The sequence below is a fragment of the Hemiscyllium ocellatum genome, chromosome 34 (genome assembly GCF_020745735.1).
Source record: "Hemiscyllium ocellatum isolate sHemOce1 chromosome 34, sHemOce1.pat.X.cur, whole genome shotgun sequence".
Taxonomy (NCBI): Eukaryota; Metazoa; Chordata; class Chondrichthyes; order Orectolobiformes; family Hemiscylliidae; genus Hemiscyllium; species Hemiscyllium ocellatum.
In genome coordinates this window covers 39,473,801-39,493,343 of record NC_083434.1, presented here as the reverse complement: position 1 = coordinate 39,493,343, position 19,543 = coordinate 39,473,801, and the positions used below count along the sequence as shown (strand labels likewise).

At 43.5% G+C, this 19,543-nt stretch overlaps 1 protein-coding gene across 1 annotated transcript in view; it reads right to left on the bottom strand.

Moving 5' to 3' along the window:
• Nucleotides 1-9,838: 9,838 nt before the first annotated feature.
• LOC132832227 (phosphatidylinositol-3-phosphatase SAC1-like) overlaps nucleotides 9,839-19,543 on the bottom strand; it is a 72,328-nt gene continuing 62,623 nt past the window's right edge. Inside the window, exons 17-20 of the mRNA XM_060850035.1 lie at nucleotides 19,199-19,292; nucleotides 16,536-16,628; nucleotides 15,553-15,610; nucleotides 9,839-11,336 (exon numbers count right to left, since the gene is read on the bottom strand). Coding sequence (XP_060706018.1) covers nucleotides 11,200-11,336; nucleotides 15,553-15,610; nucleotides 16,536-16,628; nucleotides 19,199-19,292 — 382 coding nt within the window. The 3' untranslated portion in view covers nucleotides 9,839-11,199. The remainder of the gene's footprint in view (nucleotides 11,337-15,552; nucleotides 15,611-16,535; nucleotides 16,629-19,198; nucleotides 19,293-19,543) is intronic.

Here is a 19,543-nt window from a genome sequence, read left to right as displayed (position 1 = left end):
GCGTGCAGTATTCCAAAATGGCCGAACCAATGTCCTGTACAGTTGCAAAATGACCTCCCTATTCCTATACTCAATGCACTGATCAATAAAGACAAGCATACCAAATGCCTTCTTCACTATCTTGTCTACCTGCAGCTCCAATTTCAGGGAACTATGTTCCTGACTCCAAGGTCTCTTTGTTCAGCAACACCTCTAAGGACCTTACCATTAAATATGTGAATCCTGTTGTGATTTGCCTTTCCTAAACTGCAACACCTCTCATTTATCTAAATTAAACTCCATCTGCCACTCCTCAGTCAATGGCCCAACTGATCAAGCTCCTGTCGTACTGAGGTAACCTTCTTCACTGTCCACCACAACACCAATTTTGGTATCATCTGCAAACTTACTAACTATACCTTCTCTGTTCACATCCAAATCATTTATACAACAAAAAGCAGTGGACCCAGCACTGATCCTTGTGGCACTCCACTTGTCACAGGTCTCCACTCTGAAAAGCAACCCTCCACCATCACCCTTTGTCTTCTACCTTCAAGCCAGTCCTGTATCCAAATGGCTAGCTTTCCCTGTATTCTAAACTTTCTAACCAGTCTACCAAGAGGAACTTTGTCAAATGCCTTACTGAATTCCATATAGATCCCATTCACTGCTCTGCACTCATTAATTCTCTGTTACTTCTTCAAAAAAACTTAATCAAGTTAATGAGACATGATTTTCCATGCAAAAAGCCATGTTGACTATCCCTAATCAGTCCTTGCCTTTCCAAATACATGTAAATCCTATCCCTCAGGATTCCCTCCCAACAACTTGCCCACCACCTCCTCCCTCATGTCCATCCAAGATCCTAAAGAAGCTTTCTACATCATCACAGTTTTACCTGCACATCCACCAATACCATTTATTGTATCCGTTGCTCCCGATGTGGTCTCCTCTACATTGGGGAGACTGGACGCCTGCTAGCAGAGCGCTTTAGGGAACATCTCTGGGACACCCGCACCAATCAACCACACCGCCCTGTGGCCCAACACTTCAACTCCCCCTCCCACTCTGCCGAGGGCATGCAGGTCCTGGGCCTCTTCCAACGCCGCTCCCTCACCACCCGACGCCTGGAGGAAGAATGCCTCATCTTCTGCCTCAGAACACTTCAATCCCAGAGCATCAATGTGGACTTCACCAGTTTCCTCATTTCCCCTTCCCCCACCTCACCCCAGTTCCAACCTTCCAGCTCAGCACCACCCTCATGACCTGTCCTATCTGCCTATCTTCTTTTCCATCTATCCACATTGGAGTTTGCACATTCTCCCCGTGTCTGTGTGGGTTTCCTCCGGGTGCTCCGGTTTCCTCCCACAGTCCAAAGATGTGCAGGTCAGGTGAATTGGCCATGCTAAATTGCCCGTAGTGTTAGGTAAAGGGGTAAATGTAAGGGAATGGGTGGGTTGCGCTTCGGCAGGTCGGTGTGGATTTGTTGGGCCGGAGGGCCTGTTTCCAAACTGTAAGTAATCTAATCTAATCTAATCACTCCACCCTCCTCTCTGACCTATCACCTCCATTCCCATTCACCTATTGTACTCTATGCTACTTTCTCCCCACCCCCACCCCTCTCTCATTTATCTCTCCACTCTGCAAGCACCCTGCCTCTATTCCTGATGAAGGGCTTTTGCCCGAAACGTCGATTTTCCTGCTCCTTGGATGCAGCCTGACCTGCTGTGCTTTTCCAGCACCCTTCTAATCTAGACTCTGGTTTCTAGCAAGGTTAGATCTCATGGGATACAGGGAGAACTAGCCATTTAGATACAGAACTGGCTCAAAGATAGAAGACAGAGGGTGGTGGTGGGGGGTTGTTTTCAGACTGGAGGCCTGTGACCAGTGGAGTGCTACAAGGATCAGTGGAATATTGCGTGCAATTCTGGTCTCCTTCCTATCGGAAAGATGTTGTGAAACTTGAAAGGGTTCAGAAAAGATTTACAAGGATGTTGCCAGGGTCTGAGCTACAGGGAGAGGGTGGGGTTGTTTTTCCTGGAGCGTCAGAGGCTGAGGGGTGACCTTATAGAGGTTTACAAAATTATGAGGGGCATGGATAGAATAAATAGGCAAAGTCTTTCCCTGGGGTCGGGGAGTCTAGAACTAGAGGGCATAGGTTTAGGGTGAGAGGGGAAAGATATAAAAGAGACCTAAGGGGCAATGTTTTCACACAGAGGGTGGTACGTGTATGGAATGAGCTGCCAGAGGAAGTGGTGGAGGCTGGTACAATTGCAACATTTTAGAGGCATTTGGATGGGTTTATGAATAGGAAGGGTTTGGAGGGACATGGGCTGAGTGCTGGCAGGTGGGACTAGATTGGGTTGGGATATCTGGTCGGCATGGATGGGTTGGACCGAAGGATCTGTTTCCATGCTGTACATCTCTATGACTCTATGTGCCTAGTCCTTGTTTTTACCTTGCCCACCACCAATGTCAGGCTCACTGGTTTATAGTTCCCTGGCTTTTCTCTATCACCTTTCTTAAATAGTGGCACCATGGTAGCCAACCTCCAAACTTCCTGCACTCATTTGTGGCGATCGATGATACAAATATCTCAGCAAGGGGCCACAGCTTGCACCAAATCATGTTTGTTGATGTACATAGAACATTACAGCACAGTACAGGCCCTTCGGCCCTCGATGTTACACCGACCAGTCATACCAATCTGAATCCCATCTATTCCATGTACATCCATATGCTCGTCCAATGACGACTTAAATGTATTTAAAGTTGGCGAATCTACTACCGTTGCAGGCAAAGCATTCCATACCTTTACTACTCTAGAGTAAAGAAACTACCTCTGACATGTGTCCTATATCTATCACCCCTCAATTTAAAGCTATACCCCCTCGTGCTTGCCGTCACCATACTTGGAAAAAGGCTCTCCCTGTCCACCCTATCTAACCCTCTGATTATCCTGTATGTCTCTATTAAGTCACCTCTCAACCTTCTTCTCTGTAACGAAAACAGCCTCAAGTCTCTCAGCCTTTCCTCGTAAGGCCTTCCCTCCACCCCAAGCAACATCCTAGTAAATCTCCTCTCCACCCTTTCCAAAGCTTCCTTCTTATAATGCAGCGACCAGAACTGTACACAATACTCCAAGTGCGGCCGGACCAGAGTCTTGTACAGCTGTAGCATAACCTCATGGTTCTGGAACTCGATCCCTCTATTAATAAAGGCCAAAACACTGTATGCCTTCTTAACAACCCTGTCAAGCTGGGTGGCAACTTTCAAGGATCTGTGTACATGGACACCGAGATCTCTCTGCTCATCTACAATACCAAGAATCTTACCATTAGCCCAGTACTTTGCATTCCGGTTATTCTGACCAAAGTGAATCACCTCACACTTGTCCGCATTAAACTCCATTTGCCACCTCTCAGCCCAGCTCTGCAGCTTATCTATGTCTCTCTGTAAACTACAACATCCTTCATCACTATCCACAACTCCACCGACCTTAGTGTCATCTGCAAATTTACTAACCCATCCTTCTACGCCTCATCCAGGTCGTTTATAAAAATGACGAACAGCAGTGGGCCCAACACCGACCCTTGCGGTACCGCACTGGCAACTAGACTCCAGGATGAACATTTCCCATCAACCACCACACAGTTTACACTGGGCCTGCAAGACACACTGCAGAAAATCACCAAGGTTCCCCAGTCAACACCTTCCAATATGGCGGCAGAGCACAAGTCCTGAGATGGACCTCCTCTTCTAAGTCTAGTACTTGTCTTCTTTTTTGTCTTTTCATGTTCTTTTTCTCCTTACCTCCCATCCTTGGACGGCATCAGTGGCAGTGAGTTGAGCCAGTGTGGACTCGAGGAGAAACCAGCATGGACTTCTCTGGTCTTGGAATTTTTTTTTCTCTCTTTCTCTGCTTTAGAAGCTCTGTAATTCTGAACTTTATTTTCCTCACTTACACCTACGGTTTTGTACCTAGGCACTTTTGTACCTAACATGGTGCCAGAAATGGTGACACTGGACATTTTTCATTAGACTCACGTCTTCCTCAATAAAACCCAATTCCTCATCCCAGATGAGCCTACAAGATGCACTGCAAACAATCACCAAAGTTTCCCAGACAGCACCTTCCAAACCCATTACCACTCGAAAGACAAGGGCAGCTGATACATGGGAACACCTTCACTTGCAACTTCAATTCCAAATGTTTCAATCCAAAATGTTCTTAATCCACTCGAAGACTTTTGGAAGATTCCCATGTAATGTTGTAACCTGTTATGTTTTACTCTCATTTAACTTTGTGACCTGAGTGAAATGTAGAAGAGGCGGCTGGACAGGGTGGACACAGATGCATCTTTCTTTTTGAGAGAGAATCTAGGACCAAGGGTGACTGCTTAACAATAAGGGATCGCCCTTTAAAATAGGAATTCAGATTTTTTTAACCCTGTAAGGGGGGGTGGGGGTGGAGTTTTCTTTCTGTACAGGTGGTGAAAGCAGAGTCCTTGAATATTTGTAAAGAAGAGGTACATAGATTCATGACAAACAAGAGGTGAAATATTATTGGAGTGGAGGAGAATATGGAACAATTATAGAATCCCTACTCTTCATAGAATTCTTAGTGTGAAAACAGGCCCCTCAGCCCAACAAGTCTACACCAACCCTTGAAGAGTAATCGACCGAGACCCGTTCCCCGATCCTATTACTCTCCATTTTATCCCAGACTAATGGACCTAACCTACATGTCCCTGAACACTCTGGGCAATTTAACATGGCCAATTTACCTAACTTGCACATCTTTGGTCAGCCATTACCTTAGAATGAATTAGAGTAGTGCTGGAAAAGCACAGCAGGTCAGGCAGCATCCAAGGAGGAGAAAAATCGCATTTCGGGCAAAAGCCCTTCATCAGGAATAGAGGCAGAGAGCCTGCACGGTGGAGAGATAAATGAGAGGGGGTTGGGGGTGGGGAGAAAGTAGCACAGAGTACAATAGGTGAGTGGGGGTGGGGATGGAGGTGATAGGTCAGAGAGGAGGGTGGAGTGGATAGGTGGAAAAGAAGATAGGCAGGTAGGACAGGTCATGAGGGTGGTGCTGAGCTGGAAGTTTGGAACTGGGGTAAGGTGGGGGGAGAGGAAATGAGGAAACTGGTGAAGTCCACACTGATGCCCTGGGGTTGAAGTCTTCTGAGGCAGAAGATGAGGCATTCTTCCTCCAGGCGTTTGGTGATGAGGGAGCGGCAGTGAAGGAGGCCCAGGGCCTGCATGTCCTCAGCAGAGTGGGAGGTGGAGTTGAAATGTTGGGCCACTGGGCAGTGGGATTGATTGATGCAGGTGTCGTGGAGATGTTCCCTAAAGCGCTCTGCGAGTAGGCGTCCTGTCTCCCCAATGTAGAGGAGACAGCATCGGGAGCAATGGATACAATAAATGACATTGGTGGATGTGCAGGTAAAACTTTGATGGATGTGGAAGGCTCCTTTGGGGCCTTGGATGGAGGTGAGGGAGGAGATGAGGGTGCAGGTTTTGTAGTTCCTGCGGTGGCAGGGGAAGATGCCAGGACGGGAGGGTAGGTTGACAGTGGGAGGGGTGGGGACCTGACCAGGTGGTCACAGAGGGAACCTTAGAAAGGCAGAACAGGAGGCCAAAGTGCTTTTACTTCATCTTGAACATGTTGGTCTTTCCTTTAATGCAAATGTACCAATTCCACAACAAAAGATGGCACGGTGGCTCAACGGTTAGCCCTTCTGCCTCTCAGCACCAGGGAACTGGGTTTGATTCCAGCCTCAGGTTAGTGTCTGTGTGGAGTTTGCACATTCTCCCTGTGTCTGTGTGCATTTCCTCCCACAGTCCAAAGATGGAACTGAGAAACAAAATAGGGATGATCACCTTATTGGGTTTGTATTAAAGACCCCTTAATCATCGGAGGGAAATTGAGAAACAAATTTGTAAGGAGATCTGTTATCTGTAAGAATAGTAGTGTGTTTCTGGTAGGGATTTTTAACTTTCCAAACATAGACAGGGATTGCCATAGTGTTAAGGGTTTAGATGGAGAGGAATTTGTTAAGTGTGTACAAGAAAATTTTCTGATTCAGTATGTGGATATACCTACCAGAGAAGGTGCAAAATCTGACCCACTCTTGGGAAATAAGGCAAGGCAGGTGACTGAGGTGTCAGTTGGGGAACACTTTGGGGCAAGCGACCATAATTCGATTCGTTTTAAAATAGTGATGGAAGAGGGTAGACCAGATCTAACAGTTGAATTCTAAATTGGAGGAAGGCCAATTTTGACAATATTAAGCAAGAACTTTTAAAAGCTGATTGGGCAGGTAAAGGGTCAGCTGGAAAATTGGGAAGCCTTCAGAAATGAGATAAGGAGAATCCAGAGAAAGTATAATCCTGTCAGAGTGAAAGGAAAGGCTGGTACGTATAGGGAATGCTGAATGACTAAGGAAATTGAGGGTCTGGTTAAGAAAAAGAAGGATGCATATGTCAGGTATAGACAGGATAGATCGAGTGAATCCTTAGAAGAGTATAAAGGCAGTAGGAGTATACTTAAGAGGGACATCAGGAGAGCAAAACGGGGACATGAGATAGCTTTGGCAAAGAGAGTTAAGAAAAGCGTAACTAGGAAAGAATAAGGCTCCTCAAAGATCAGCAAGGTGGCCTTTGTGTGGAACTGCAGGAGATGGGGGAAGATACTAAATGACTATTTTGCATCAGTATTTACTGTGGAAAATGACATGGAAGATATAGAATGTAGGTAAGTAGATGGTGACATCTTGAAAAATCTCCATATTACAGAAGAGGAAGTGCTGGATGGCTTGAAATGCATAAAAGTGGATAAATCCCCAGGACCTGATCAAGTGTACCACAGAGCTCTGTGGGATACTGTGGAAGTGATTGCTGGACCTCTTACTGAGATATTTGTATCATCGAAAGTCACAGGTGAGGTGCCAGAAGAATGGAGGTTGGCTAACATGGTGTCACTGTTTAAGAAGGGTGGTAAGGACAAGCCAGGGAACTATAGACCAATGAGCCTGACATCGGTGGTGGGCAAGTTGTTGGAGGGAATCCTGAGGGACAGGATGTACATGCATTTGGAAAGGCAAGGATTGATTAGGGATAGTCAACATGGCTGTGTGTGTGGGAAATCATGTCTCACGAACTTGATTGAGTTTTTTGAAGAAGTAACAAAGAGGATTGATGACGGCAGAGCAGTAGATGTGATCTATATGGACATCAGTAAGGCGTTCGATAAGGTTCCCCATGGGAGACTGGTTAGGAAGGTTAGATCCCATGGAATAAAGGGAGAATTAGCCATTTGGATACAGAACTGGCTCAAAGGTAGATGACAGGGCTTGGTGGTGGAGGGTTGTTTTTCAGACTGGAGGCCTGTGACCAGTGGAGTGCCACAAGGATCGGTGCTGGGTGCACTACTCTTTGTCATTTATATAAATGATTTTGATGGAAGTATAAGAGGTATAGTTAGTAAGTTTGGTGATGACACCAAAATTTGAGGTGTAGTGGACAGAGAAGAAGATTACCTCAGAATACAACAGAATCTTGATCAGATGGGCCGATGGGCTAAGAAGTGGCAGATGGAGTTTAATTTGGATAAATTGAGGTGCTGCATTTTGGGAAAGCAAATCTTAGCAGGATTTATACACTTAATGGTAAGGTCCTATGGAGTGTTGCTGAACAAAGAGACCTTGGAGTGCAGGTTCATTGCTCCTTGAAAGTGGAGTCGGGGGCAGATAGGATAGTGAAGGCGGCGTTTGGTATGCTTTCCTTTATTGGTCAGAGTACTGCGTACAGGAGTTGGGAGGTCATGTTGCAGCTGTACTGGACATTGGTTAGGCCACTTTTGGAATATTGCGTGCAATTCTGGTCTCCTTCCTATCGGAAAGATGTTGTGAAACTTGAAAGGGTCGAGAAGGATGTTGCCACGGTTGGAGGATTTGAGCTATAGGGAGAGGTTGTATAGGCTACAGCTGTTTTCCCTGGAGCATCGGAGGCTGAGGGGTGACCTTATAGAGGTTTATAAAATCATGAAGGGCATGGATAGGATAAATAGACAAAGTCTCTTCCCTCGGGTGGGGGAGTCCAGAACTAGAGGGCATAGGTTTAGGGTGAGAGGGGAAAGATATAAAAGAGACCTAAGGGGCAGCTTTTTCAGAGAGTGGTATTTGTATAGAACGAGCTGCCAGGGGAAGTGGTGGAGGCTGGTACAATTGCAACATTTAAAAGGCATCTGGATGGGTATATGAATAGGAAGGGTTTGGAGGGATATGGGGCGGGTGCTGGCAGGTGGGACTAGATTGGGTTGGGATATCCGGTCAGCATGGACAAGTTGGACTGAAGAGTCTATTTCTGTGCTGTGCATCTCTAGGACTCTGTGCTGATTAGGTGGAGCAGCCATGGGGAATGCAAGGTTATGGGTAGGGGAGTGGTGTGAGTGAAATGTTCTTCAGAGAGTTGGTATGGACCTGATGAGCCAAATGGCTCCCACACTGTAAGGATTCTATGAACTTGTGTAACAATAATCTGGATTCTTTATTTGTAGATGAGACTATACATAGACAATGTTCACTGGGAGGCTATGTAGATACACCTGAACTTTGGAGCCATTGCTCTGTTCTGTGCACAGTACATGGGATAAGACACTACATTCTGTCTAATAGAGTCATAGAGGTGTACAACACAGAAACAGACCCTTTGGTGCAACTTGTTCATGCCGACCAGATATAGTAAATTAATCAAGTCTTATCTGCCAGCATTTGGCTGATAGCCCTCCAAACTCTTCCTATTCGTATATTAATCAAGATGCCATTTAAATGTTATAATTGTACCAGCCTCCACCACTTCGTCTGTGAGCTCACCATTTGTGTGAAAACTTTGCACTGTTGGACAGTAATTTAATCTGCACCCCCTTAAATGTACATCACCACAGCAACTGCCGCAGTGCAGATCAGGAAAATAGACAATAGGTGCAGGAGTAGGCCATTCTGCCCTTCGAGCCTGCACCACCATTTAATATGATCATGGCTGATCATCCTTAATCAGTATCCTGTTCCTGCCTTATCTCCATAACCCTTGATTCCACGATCCTTGAGAGCTCTAGCCAACTCTTTAATGAATGCAGAGACTGGGCCTCCACTGCCCTCTGGGGCAGAGCATTCCACACAGCCACCACTCTCTGGGTGAATGGTGAAGTGTAGCCCATTACAGAAGTTATACACTGCTTCAAGTGAGAGTGGTTTGTACGGGTATTTAGAAAGTTGTTGAGCCAGCAGAGTTAGAGTTCAGTTGGCAGATTCTGCAGGGCTGCTGCAACACAAATAAAATATTTCCAATTTCCAGCATCTGCAGTAAGAACTGAAAGCTAAACGAGAAAAACAGAAATGTTAACTATTTTTCTCTCTCCACAGATGCTGCTGAATTCCTCCAAATTTCTATTTTTTAAAAACATAGTTAATATTGTAGCATTAATATTGTCAAGATTTCTGACCAAGGCTCTTCAACTCAATGTGACGTCTATTGGTGTCCTGTCAGATGCTGGCTCTTCTGAAATTATTAGGATTTTTAAAATATACAGGATATAAAACAAAAGATTTGAAAATAAGAACTGCAAATAAGATTCCTGGTGAAGAGCTTATGCTCAAAATGTCAATTTGCCTGCTCCTCGGATGCTGCCTGACCTGCTGTGCTTTTCCAGCACCACACTCTCGACTCTGATCTCCAGCATCTGCAGTCCTCAGTTTCTCCCAAATGAACATGATACCAAGTCTCTTCACTGTCCAAGTGTAGCCCAATGAGTTAAAGTTTATGTTGTGAACAAAATAAAAACAATAAAAAAAACTTTATTTGTATACCACTTTATTTATTACTCCAAAAGAAAAGGAACATAATACAGGGTAGGGCAATGGAATGGAAATAGTTGGAAAACTGATCAGTTTACTTGTATAAATAGAAGTTGCTACCAGCCCAGCTCCCTATGCACTTGGAAATACCTGACCTAATCACTTCCGACAGATCCGAGAGTTCCAAGTCTGAAAAACAATTCTTGTTCTCAATTTGCAAAATACAATGAGTTAAAGTTTATGTTGTGAGCAAAATAAAAACAAAAATTGCCCTCTATAATCAGTGATTGCACGACAATTTAAAGGCATTTTGCAAATTCATTGCTCTGTTCTAGTTTTAAACCCACTTTTTTACATCACTAATAATGGAAAAGACAATAGCATTCATCATCATATGAACAATTGAAAGTGGATTTTCAAGGTATTAAAAGATGTGAATGGATAAACGAGGCACTGTTTTGGGGTGAATCTGAGTGCATTGTTTCCCAAAAGCAACTAAAGCGAGAAACAAGTCCATTGAGTATTGTGACAGCTTGATAATGCTCAAATATAATACTTCAAATGGAAGGGCTGCACAAGCAAATATCAAAATTAGGAAAAAAAGCAGGACTTCAACTATATAATTATACTGTCATTAAATGAAAATAATACACAACTCAAGAGAAACAAAATATACAGTTGATTCTGTAACATAATACAAATTCCAGGTTTATCTAAAACTCGCTGTACAGTTTTGCATGTAAATCAAAGCCCCTTTACCCATTATGTTGCAGACAGACGTGAAAGCAGTTTCAGATTTAAACGTTGGACTGAAAGAACTGAGGGCACATGGCAGGTTGATTTCCAAACTGTTCTACAAAACTTTTAACTCAATAGCTTCTAGAAACAATAACTCATTCCATACAAATGTTACCGCTCCATCACTATTTCATGATACCTATATATATTATATACACACACACACACACATACAAAGAGATGAGCTGACTGGAATAATAACAGGCTTGCTGGCTTTGAACTGTTACCCTGTGTGAAAAGCCCCCCACCCACCCCAGTTTATTTGTACATTTGTTATTGGTCATCAAATAGGAAGATCACATGAGCAGGAAATGTTTCTAATCCTTTTTATTTCACTAGTGTTGTTCCAAAAATCGTCCAGAGTTATCAAGGAAGAGAAATGTTTGTAATAGCTGAGGCTGAGTAATCCAACGCCAGCTGGAGATCACAACCATTAGCTCCAAAGTTAGAAATCGATTGTTTTTAAAAAACACCACAGCATCTGGATGTGAAAAGCAGGTCAGAAGATCCTCCACATTTGCACAGAATCTTGGTTGCCAAGCTGCTTTCCACATGTACAAATTCAGTCCATCTTTTCTTTCTGAACCAGCTTCGGTGCATCGACAAACTCCTTGCCGTTGAAGAGAATGATGGCAGCTGTCCCAAAACTTGCGCTCCCCCAGAACAGCACATACGCCAAGGTCTCTGTCCAAGTGTCACCTAACATCACAGCCAGAGAAAAGTTCAAACTACTGAAGGGCGGTCATCATAGAATTCACAATACAGAAGGCGGCCACTCACCCACTGTGTCTGCACCAGCTCCCAAAAGAGTTACCAATTCGTCCCGTTCTCCAACCCTATCTCTGCAGCCCTCTAAATTAATCACTTTCTAATATATATCCAGCTCGCTTTTGAAACCTCTGATGGAATCTGCCGCCACCACTCCCCCAGGTAGCGCATTCCAAATCCTAAAAGTCTTCAGCAAAGAAATGTCTCCTTATCTCACTGGCCATCTTGAAATAGTTACCCCTAGTTACTGACATACCAACCAATGGAAATGGAATATCCTGCTTCACCCTGTCAAGCTTGTTCATAGTTTTGAACACCTCAATTAGGTCACCTCTTGAAATTCGAGTCCAGCCTTGGGTGACTGCCTATGTGGAGTTTACATATTCTCCCAGTATCTGCGTGGGTTTCCTCTGGGTGATCCAGTTTCATCCCACAATCTTAAATGAATTGGTCATGTAAATTGTCCATAGTGTTCTGGGATATATAAGTTAGGTGCATTAGTTAGGGGTAAATGTAGAGTAATAGGGTCGGGGAATGGGTCTGGGTGGGATACTCCTCAGAGGGTTGATGCGCACTTGTTGGGCTGAATGGCCTGTTTCCATACTGTAGGTATTCTCTGATTCTAATGATTTTATTCTCTAATCTGTAAATCCAAGCATCCCAGAAGCCTTTTAAACAACTATTTCAACTTGCCTGAGCACCCTCAGAGAATTATGCACATTAACACCAAGGTCTCTCTGTTCCTGTATTCCCCTCAGCATTACATCATTGAAGCTTGTATTGTCTCTGAGTTTCTTCTACCAAAGTGCATTACCTCACGTTTCTCTGCACTGAAATTCCTCTGCCAGTGTCTGCCCATTTGGTCAAAATTTCAACGTTCCTCTGAAGTTTCTCAGTCTCATCCTCACAATTCACTATTCTCCCTAGCTTACTCAACACTCACCTGCAAACTGTTCATGTAAATCACAAAAAGCAAGGATCCCAATAGTAATCTTTGGAGAACACCACTTTCAACTCAACCCCAATCTGAGAAATACCCTCTGTCTCCTGCCTTTTAGTTAACTTCTGATCATTGCTGTCACGGACCCATCAGCCCCAAATATTTCTAGGTTGCTAACCAACCTATGTGACAGCATATCAAATACTTCCTGCAAGTCCAAATCTACACCATCCACAGCACTACCCTCACCTCCTGCCTGTGACACCTCAAAACATTCATTTAAATTTGTCAGACATGACCTACCCATGACAAAGGCATATTGACTGTCTCGTTTAAATTATTTTTCTCTAAGGGTATATTTACCATATTCCATATTACGATCATCAGCTTTCCCTCCACCACTGATGTCAAGCTGACCGGTCTATAAATTCCTGAGCTATGGATGTAGGTTTGCTCGCTGAGCTGGAAGGTTCATTTCCAGATGTTTCGACACCCTACTAGGTAACATCTTCAGTGGGCCTCAGGCAAAGCAGTGTACATAATTCCTGCTTTCTATTCATATGCTTGGACTGGTGATATTTCCTGTGGTGATGTCATTTCCTGTTGTTTTTCTCAGGGGGTGGCAGATGGGGTCTAAATGTGTGTGTTTGTTGATAGAGTTCCGGTTGGAATGCCATGCTGCTAGGAATTCTCGTGCGCGTCTCTGTTTGGCTTGTCCTAAGATGGATGTGTTGTCCCAGTTGAAGTGGTGTCCTTCCTTATCTGTATGTGAGGATACTAGTGAGAGAGGGTCACGTTTTGTGGCTAGCTGCTGTTCATGTATCCTGGTGATTAGGTTTCTGCCTGTTTGTCACAGTTCTTGCACAGTATTTTGTAAATGACATTAGTTTTGCTTGTTGCCTGTATAGGGTCTTTCAAGTTCATTAGCTGCTGTTTTAGTGGGTTTGTGAGCTACTACAATGCTATGAATAGAAAGCAGAAATCATGTATACTGCTTCGCCGGAGGCCTACTGAAGATGTTACGTAGTAGGATGACGAAACGTCTAGAAATGAACTTCCCAGCTCAGCGAGCAAACCTACATCCAGAACCTCAACCTGAGCTACAAATCTTCTCAAAACTCACTAATTCCTGAGCTATCTTTGCCCCTTTCTTAAACAACAGTATCACATTTGCAATCCTCCAGTCCACAGCAACTAATCCTATGTTCAGAACGTCCCGGACAATTTCTGTCAACAGCTTCACAATTTGTTCCCTTACCCCTCTCAGCAAATCCAAGATGCATCCCATCTGGACCTGGCAACTTCTCTGCCTAGAGTGCTTCCATTTGAAGGGTTGCAACAGATTTGAATTAGGAGCAGCCAAAACTCAAGGGTCTACTTATTGACTAACAGATTTACAACTGAATGGCTGAGCCTAATCAAATGTGATTAACTACAGCTCCAACAATGGCCTCCTTCATTCACAATGAATCTGAGGAAACCTGCAAATATTCATGTCATCACACTGCAGTCTCGGTATGCTGCACCCAGCTTCCTTCCCCTATTGAGAACAGCAAATATCCATCTTGTCAAAGCAAACAGGTCGAATCACCAATAAACCTGGAACTGAGGAGGCAGTTAATCTTGCACACTTTTCAAGTGTTTCGTTTGTTCCTTCCTCATAAAACTCAATGACATTTCTGAATTGCAAAAGGCGCAGGTGTTACCCAATTTATCCTGAAACTCCAACCACTACCCTCCCACTAAAGGTTTGTGTGGCCTCTCAGGCAGGAGACTAGGATTCGAGTCCAACGGGATCTTGATCAGATGGGCCAATGGGCCAAGGAGTGGCAGATGGGACTTTAATTTAGATAAATGTGAGGTGTTGCATTTTGGTAAGGCAAGTCAGGATAGGTCTTATACATTTAATAGTAGGGCCCTGGGGAACATTGCCAAGACAGACCTCGAGGGGTGGAGTTGCAGGTAGACAGGGTGGTGAAGAATGCATTTTGCACGCTTGCTTTCATTGGTCAGAACATTGAGTAGAGGGGGTTGGGCATCATGTTGCAGCTGTACAGGACACTGCCAAGGCGACTTTTAGAATACTGTGAATGATTCTGGTCACCTTTCTATAGGAAGAATGTTGTAAAGCTAGAGAGGATGCAGAAAAGATTTACAAGGATGTTGCCAGGGTTGGAGGTTTGAATTATAAGGAAAGGCTGAACAGGCTGGGGCTTTCCCTGGAGCAGTGGAGGCTGAGGGGTGGTCTTATAGAGGTTTATAAAATAATGAGGGGGATGGATAGGGTAAATAGCCAAGGTCTTTTTCCTGGGCTGGGGGAGTCTAATCTTGTAGGGCATAGGTTTAAGGTGAGAGGGGAAAGATTTAAAAAGGACCTGAGGGACAAATTTTTCACATGAGGGTTGGCTGTGTATAGAATGAGCTGCCAGATGAAGTGGTGGAGGTTGGTATAATTACCACATTTAAAAGGCACCTGGATGGGTTTATGAATAGGAAGGGTTTAGAGGGACATGGAGTAAATGCCGGCAAATGACACTGGATCAGACTGGGATGTCTGGTCAGTAAGGACGAGTTGGACCAAAGGATCTGGGTTGTAGGATTCGAAGTCCCACCTGCTCCAGAGGTGTGTAATAATATCCTAGAACAGGTGGATTAGGAAACATCGTCTCTAACAGCACCGTGGGTGGCCCTACAAACCCGGAGTGCACCTAGTAAAGGAAGCAGCTCAGCAGGACCAGCCCCAGGGCAATCCGGGATGAGCAGTGCATGCTGGCCCAACCAGCAATGCCTACATCACTCAAACAAACTAAATAAAATGTTATGATGAATGACAGCGGAAAAAATTGAAGTCCAAGAACCAGGAGACGTGTTCAACAACATTTAAACACGTCCCCTGCTGTGAGAGAAGATTACGTCAACAATCTACACAAATCTATTCCTGGGATTGAGAACAAGCATCTAGACAGACATTCCATTAATGTACTGAGAAAGACATACACTGCTGGAGGCAGTGCGCTTTTGGATGAGATGCTTGACATAGGTCCCACCTGCCCACTCTAGTGGATGTAAGTTGGCCCCCCACCTTCCCAGGGTGGGCAATAACTTATTAGTCTTGCTGGAAAAGTTCATATTCAATGGACAAAAAAAATCCCAAAATACAGGAAAGCATAACATCCAAGTTAACGACTAAGTTTTTTTTAAACTTACCTGCCATAAGCAAGCAGATGATGCACATTGAGAAAGCCACAACCATGATTATAGGCAGCTACAAAAGAAGAAAAATAACATTTACCAGAGTAAACAATACCCGTCTTCCTTTTTGGTACTTGGAAATGATTAGCATTCCCGAACAGTCTTTTTTCAGATCAATGTTCCAACAAAAGTTTTATGAAGGTAAGACTTACTGAGGCTTTCCGATCAAAATTGGAGCATGATTTTTTTGTGCTATTGCCTCTTCACTGCAAGGATTGGCTCCTGATTACCATTCCCAGCGGACAACTGCTTAAATCTATTCCACACAGAATGAGAGGTGATCCCATTGAAACCTACTGAATTCGTAACGGGTTGGACAAGGTACACTCTACGAGGATGTACCCCTCATGGAAGAATCCAGGAGCAGAGGACACAGTCTCAGGATAAAGGGCCACTAATTTAAACCTGAGGTCTGGAGGATTTTTGCCTCTCAGAAGGTTGAGACCCTTTAGAACTCCTTGCCACAGAGGGCTGTGGGGGCAGAGCCCTTGTGTATCTTTAAGGCTGAGATAGATTCTCGATTTGTGGGGGAAATCAAGGGTTATGGAAAAAGGGTAGGAAAGTAGATGTGAAGAATCTTGGATCAGCCATGTTCCTATTGCATGGTGGAGCAGGTCTGAGGGGCTGATGGGTCTACTCCTGCTCCTATTTCTTATGGTCCTTTTAGGAATGCCTTTCAACATAACAGTAATAATTAATGAACTGTCATCGCTGTGCAGTTTAAGATTATTCAGCTGCACTGACAAATACTGTCTACAATCATTGAATACTGCAACAATTGAGGTCAAGGGCATTTTGAGGCCAGAGGAAGCTAACACAAGAGAGAGGAAATGCTAATTTTATCCTGCTTGTGTGATAATGTTAAACCGACTCAAATTATGAGCAACATCCTGCTCAACAAGAAATGGTTTATTAAAATTAATGATCGTCAAACTCACCGCTAGGAACCTCCACTCTTTCTGATCATGTAAAAAGGCTAAAGAGTCAGTCTCATCCACAACATAGTTTCCAAGGAACAGGTCAATTGAATCCTGCAGCAACAATAAATACACAGAAGACATTAACTAACTGAAACAGTTGCTGGTTCATACAGAACTTGAATAATGCTGAAACTTATCACCTTGTACTCATCAGGACCAATGTAAGAATGTCAAACTTCAAACTATTGCAACAATGTACACTACAGTATACTCTGACAACGCGGCACACTCCCTCAGTAATGCACCAGGGTATCAGGCGAGATTGTGTTTACATCCTGGACTGGAATTAATAACCCACAATTTCATGACTCAGATATGAGAGTCACATTTGCAGCTTGCAACAACTCTGATGAAGAGTCGCTGGACTTGAATCATTAACCCTGATTTCTTCCCACAGATGCTGCCAATCCTGAGTTTCAACAGCAATTTCTGTTTTTGTTACAAGGAAGACTGAAACTGTGGCAAGTTTAAAGGTTAGAAGCGAGGAGAAAACTTATCCGGGAGACAGCCAGTTTCAATATCCTGGCCAGCAGCACTGACAGCTCCCAAGAAAATGGGTCAGCATTCAAGTATTGGAACATGTTGGAGTGTGAGAGGAAATAAGAGTTCTCAAGGAATTAAACAATACGTGATATGAAAGTTAAATTGAAGTTCTTGGAGAATTTTTCACTAACACGTGAGCCTTCAATTTACAATCAGAAATATTGATAGGGCATGAATATAGAAAGTAGAATCATTTAGATTGGAGTTATCAATAATAAGTAAGATACCCCTGAATTTTAATTGTTAAAATGTATAAGGAGCGAGGTGAGGGTGAGGGAGGAATGAGGTACTGGAAGAAAAAGGATCATCTGGCCAGATTTGTGTCCTGACCTAGAGCAATTGGGAATTTTTAGATTTGGGATCAGCCTTAGGCCATGGATAGAATTAACCACATTGAACACAAGGAAGGTCTGAAAAGATGGAAATGTTGGTATAAGTGACAGTTTCAGCAATATACAATGCAAACAGGTGGAAGAATAAAGGCCAGGTCATCAAAAAGCAAGCTGCAACAGGGTAATATGGGATACTGAGCGGTAGGGGGTTAAAGCAGATAGTGGATCAGAACATGACCCTGTTCCCCTTTCTCCAAAGATTATTTTTCCCCCTTTTCTTGAAAGAATTAGAAAGATGAAGAAAGATATTCTTTTTCAGCTTATTAAACGGCTTGAGTGCTACACTTGATATCGGTGCACAACTGTTTTAAGCTACAAAGTGATGTGTAAAAGAGGAATTCACTGGTATTAATGAAATATTTTATTCTTTTATTCAAGGTAATTGATATGGGTTTGGCATTCAGCAGGGTCTTTTACCATATGTAGCAATGCTCATGTAATTCCTCACAAGATAAAGATTAGATTCCACACAGTGTGGAAACTGGCCCTTCGGCCCAACCAGTCCTTAACTTAAGAAATTGGGTCTGTATAAAGTGGTATTGAGGATACAACAGACATTTATTATAGGTGCCTATTAAATACACACGTGTCTGGATTATGGTAGTTACAAGGTTACAGAACAGCATAGTTATAGCAGTGTGACATTTCTAGTGAGCTGCAGTAAAATGGAATCTGAGAACTTTAGATCTTCAGGTCACACACTAGGATATGGTGATGACAACATTCACGTGTCTCTTAAAGGTACTTACATCCTAAACATGAGACATAACACATCAGTAATATTGTCAATCTAACTGGGTTTAGATACTTTGCACAGATGCCTAATTTGCATATTAGCATGTGTAAATGTCACCTCAGGATTCTTTAAAAGATGACACTACTTTTATTTTGAAAATTATCCCGAGCCCATTGCATATGGGGCGTGGCAGCACAGTGGCACTGTCACTAACCAACAATTCGGAGCAGACGCTGGAGGGTCAGAGTCAAAAAGTGTGGCGCTGGGAAAGCACAGCAGGTCAGGCAGCATCCGAGGAGCCGGAGATTCCCGATAAAGGGCTTTTGCCTGAAATGTTCAACTCCCTTGCTCCTCAGATGCTGCCTGACCTGCTGTGCTTTTTCCAGTGCCACACTTTTTGACTAGCAATCCAGAATCCCAGCGTAACATCTCAGGGGCATAGGTTCGAATCCCATGATGGCAGGTGGGGAGATTGAATTTCATAAAATATGTCATTAGTGACAACTGTCATTAAAAAATACTCATCTGTTTCACTAATGTCCTTTACGGAAGGAAACATGCCCTCCTTGTGATCGACTCCTAACTGCCCTCTGGGTAATTAGGGATGGGCAATAAATGCTGGCCAATATTCCATGAACAAATAAAATAAATCTAAAATTACTCAAGTTCTTTCATGCCACCACTTCAAAGCCAGCCTTAAAAGTTTTCTATTCGCTGATCTGTTGGTAGCAAATTAGCCATATTTTAATCACGAGGGGTTAGGTAAATGCAAGTATTTGTTGTTGCTGGAACACTGCGCAAGACCTAACTTTCTTAGGTTACTCTAGATAGACTTTAAAACATTCTGAAAGAATTGTTCAAACAACAAAAAAACATGAGTAATCGACTTAAGAAGTCAACACACTGCTGTTGCCGGTGAAGGTGGATGAGAAAGTGATAGATCGGGGTACCTGTCTAAATCCATCAGAAAAGTTATTCTTGTAGTATCTTAACATCGAGTTCCATCCATCCATCACAAGGCCCCATTTGGTTCTCTTTCCAGTTCTGAAGAAAAGGAAGCGGCGAATACTTAAGCCCAAAATTGCCAGATTATCAACTCAGCGTAAGTTAATATTAAACTAAAAAAGCAAACAGTCAACGATTTGGCAGCAGTGAGCTGTTAAAATCTGAAGGCAGCATTCCTTTGCCTATCTCTCGTCATTTACAATTAATCTGGGTAATATCGCTGTCTCTACATGACACCGCTGTCAACATAGAACATAAAACATTACAGCGCAGTACAGGCCCTTTGGCCC